This window comes from Gekko japonicus, unplaced genomic scaffold, assembly GCF_001447785.1.
Source record: "Gekko japonicus isolate JY-2015 unplaced genomic scaffold, Gekko_japonicus_V1.1 scaffold365, whole genome shotgun sequence".
NCBI classification, from domain to species: domain Eukaryota; kingdom Metazoa; phylum Chordata; class Lepidosauria; order Squamata; family Gekkonidae; genus Gekko; species Gekko japonicus.
The window spans coordinates 487,203-488,919 of record NW_015162488.1 but is presented as its reverse complement, the minus strand read 5'-3'; the positions used below and the strand labels follow the sequence as shown (position 1 = coordinate 488,919).

Genomic DNA, 1,717 nt, shown 5'->3' with positions numbered 1-1,717 from the left:
CCGCCCCCCTTCCCCCCCCCCCCCCCCCCCCGCTGCTTCTGAGCAGCCAAGGAAAAAGCAGCAGAGTTATAGCACTTTAACACACTAAATAACGCACTTTCAATCCAGCTCCTCAAGGAGCTCTGATATAGAGACCCAATAATCAGTCAAGGATTGTTTATCAGGACATGGAGGAATATATACATTAATTATTATTAAAGACTTTTTCAAACCTTTCAAAAGGAAAACTTGGGCCAGATGATCACAGTCCTTAAGGGGTAGCACCTCTACATCAGATCTGCCTGAGCAGAGTAATGCTAAACCTGCTTTGCCACGTCTAAAAGAGTTAGATTTATAAACTAAAAGGGAAAATGTCCTATAGCCCTCTAAATTTATCTCATACTGGGCCCAGGTTTCCTGTAATAATATTATATCAAACTCTCTTAGGAACCAACTAAACTCTGGACAAAGCTGAGATGAACCACAGTGATTAGAGCCTTCAGAGGTAAAAATGGATCTAATAGCACTCCCCAAGAACTGAACCTGTTCGTTCCAGGAGAGTACAGCTCCTTATTGATATGACATTCTATGTTATCAAATGCAAGATAAGCTTACACCAGCAGCTGGTACAGGTAGTGAGATAAATAGTGCCATCCTTAAGCAGAGTGACACCTTCTAAATTCCTTGAAGTAAATGAGCTTAGACCAGTATAACTCTGCTCAGGATGGCACTGGTATATAAGTGATTGAAGAATATATAGGTCTGTTTCAAGGTGAATATTCTCCAAATAGGCTTTACAATAAAATTTTGAAATCCAAGCACCTGCAATGAAAATCCTTTATTCCAAAAAAATTATTCCAATGAAATATTATTGTTATACTGACACACCCTTTTTAAAAAAGTAACCTACCTCAGAAGTTCTTGTGACTTCAGGATTAAGAGGGCATTCTGCATCAAGTCTACTTTCTTCCTCCTTTTCTTCCTCTAGATCATGTAATTCAACGTCTTGCACTTCTTGTTCAGGAATATGGCCATTCATTGCTTCTAGTTCTCAGCAAAGAAGTTTCCAATGCAGGACATTTAAGCAGGAAAAACCAACTTCCTCTGTGTTTTCAGTTCCAGTCATGTGTCTTCTGATAACACACAAAGCCAAAAAAATCCATCCAGGCAGCTTTTCTCATGAATTTGGCCACGCGATGGAATCCTCATAACAGACTTTGAAAGAAAATCAGTTCGTAACTTTAGCAGACCCCTGTCTATTTACAACCGGGAAACGCAAAGTCTCATTCTCAAATTGTGTAAGGCTGGATTTTCCAGTTTGCTTACCTTACTGCGCCTGCCCTCTGTAGACTGAAACAGGTAGCTTAACCTGAGGCAACCCAACCCTTTGTGAAGTAATGAAAGCTCATTTCTCCCATGGAATGGAATAAAAACCTCTGACAGATAATTGCACTCTATATCAAAGAATTCAGAGAATCAAATAAGAAACATGGATTACAAATTAAAGCGGGAGAAATTCAGACCAGATAAAAATAATCTTTTGCTTAACGAAAAGTAATTGTTCAATTAATGGTTGAATTAATCATTTCAAAGTACAGCCCTGCCTGACAGCCACCAAGAGAATCTTAACAGACTTATCCAAATTCGGTGATTAGTCCTGTGGTTCTTTTTAAGACCAACAAGACCAGGTATAAACTTTTGTGTGCCTGCACACTTCAGAGGGAGGGGGGGGGAGGGA

General features: G+C 39.7%; 1 protein-coding gene across 1 annotated transcript in view; it reads right to left on the bottom strand.

The window, feature by feature from the left end:
- Positions 1-1,147, bottom strand: part of LOC107105912 (chromosome unknown open reading frame, human C3orf52) — a 13,278-nt gene extending 12,131 nt beyond the window's left edge. The window contains exon 1 of the mRNA XM_015405960.1: positions 890-1,147. Coding sequence (XP_015261446.1) covers positions 890-1,018 — 129 coding nt within the window. The 5' untranslated portion in view covers positions 1,019-1,147. The remainder of the gene's footprint in view (positions 1-889) is intronic.
- Between the last annotated feature and the right edge of the window lie 570 nt (positions 1,148-1,717).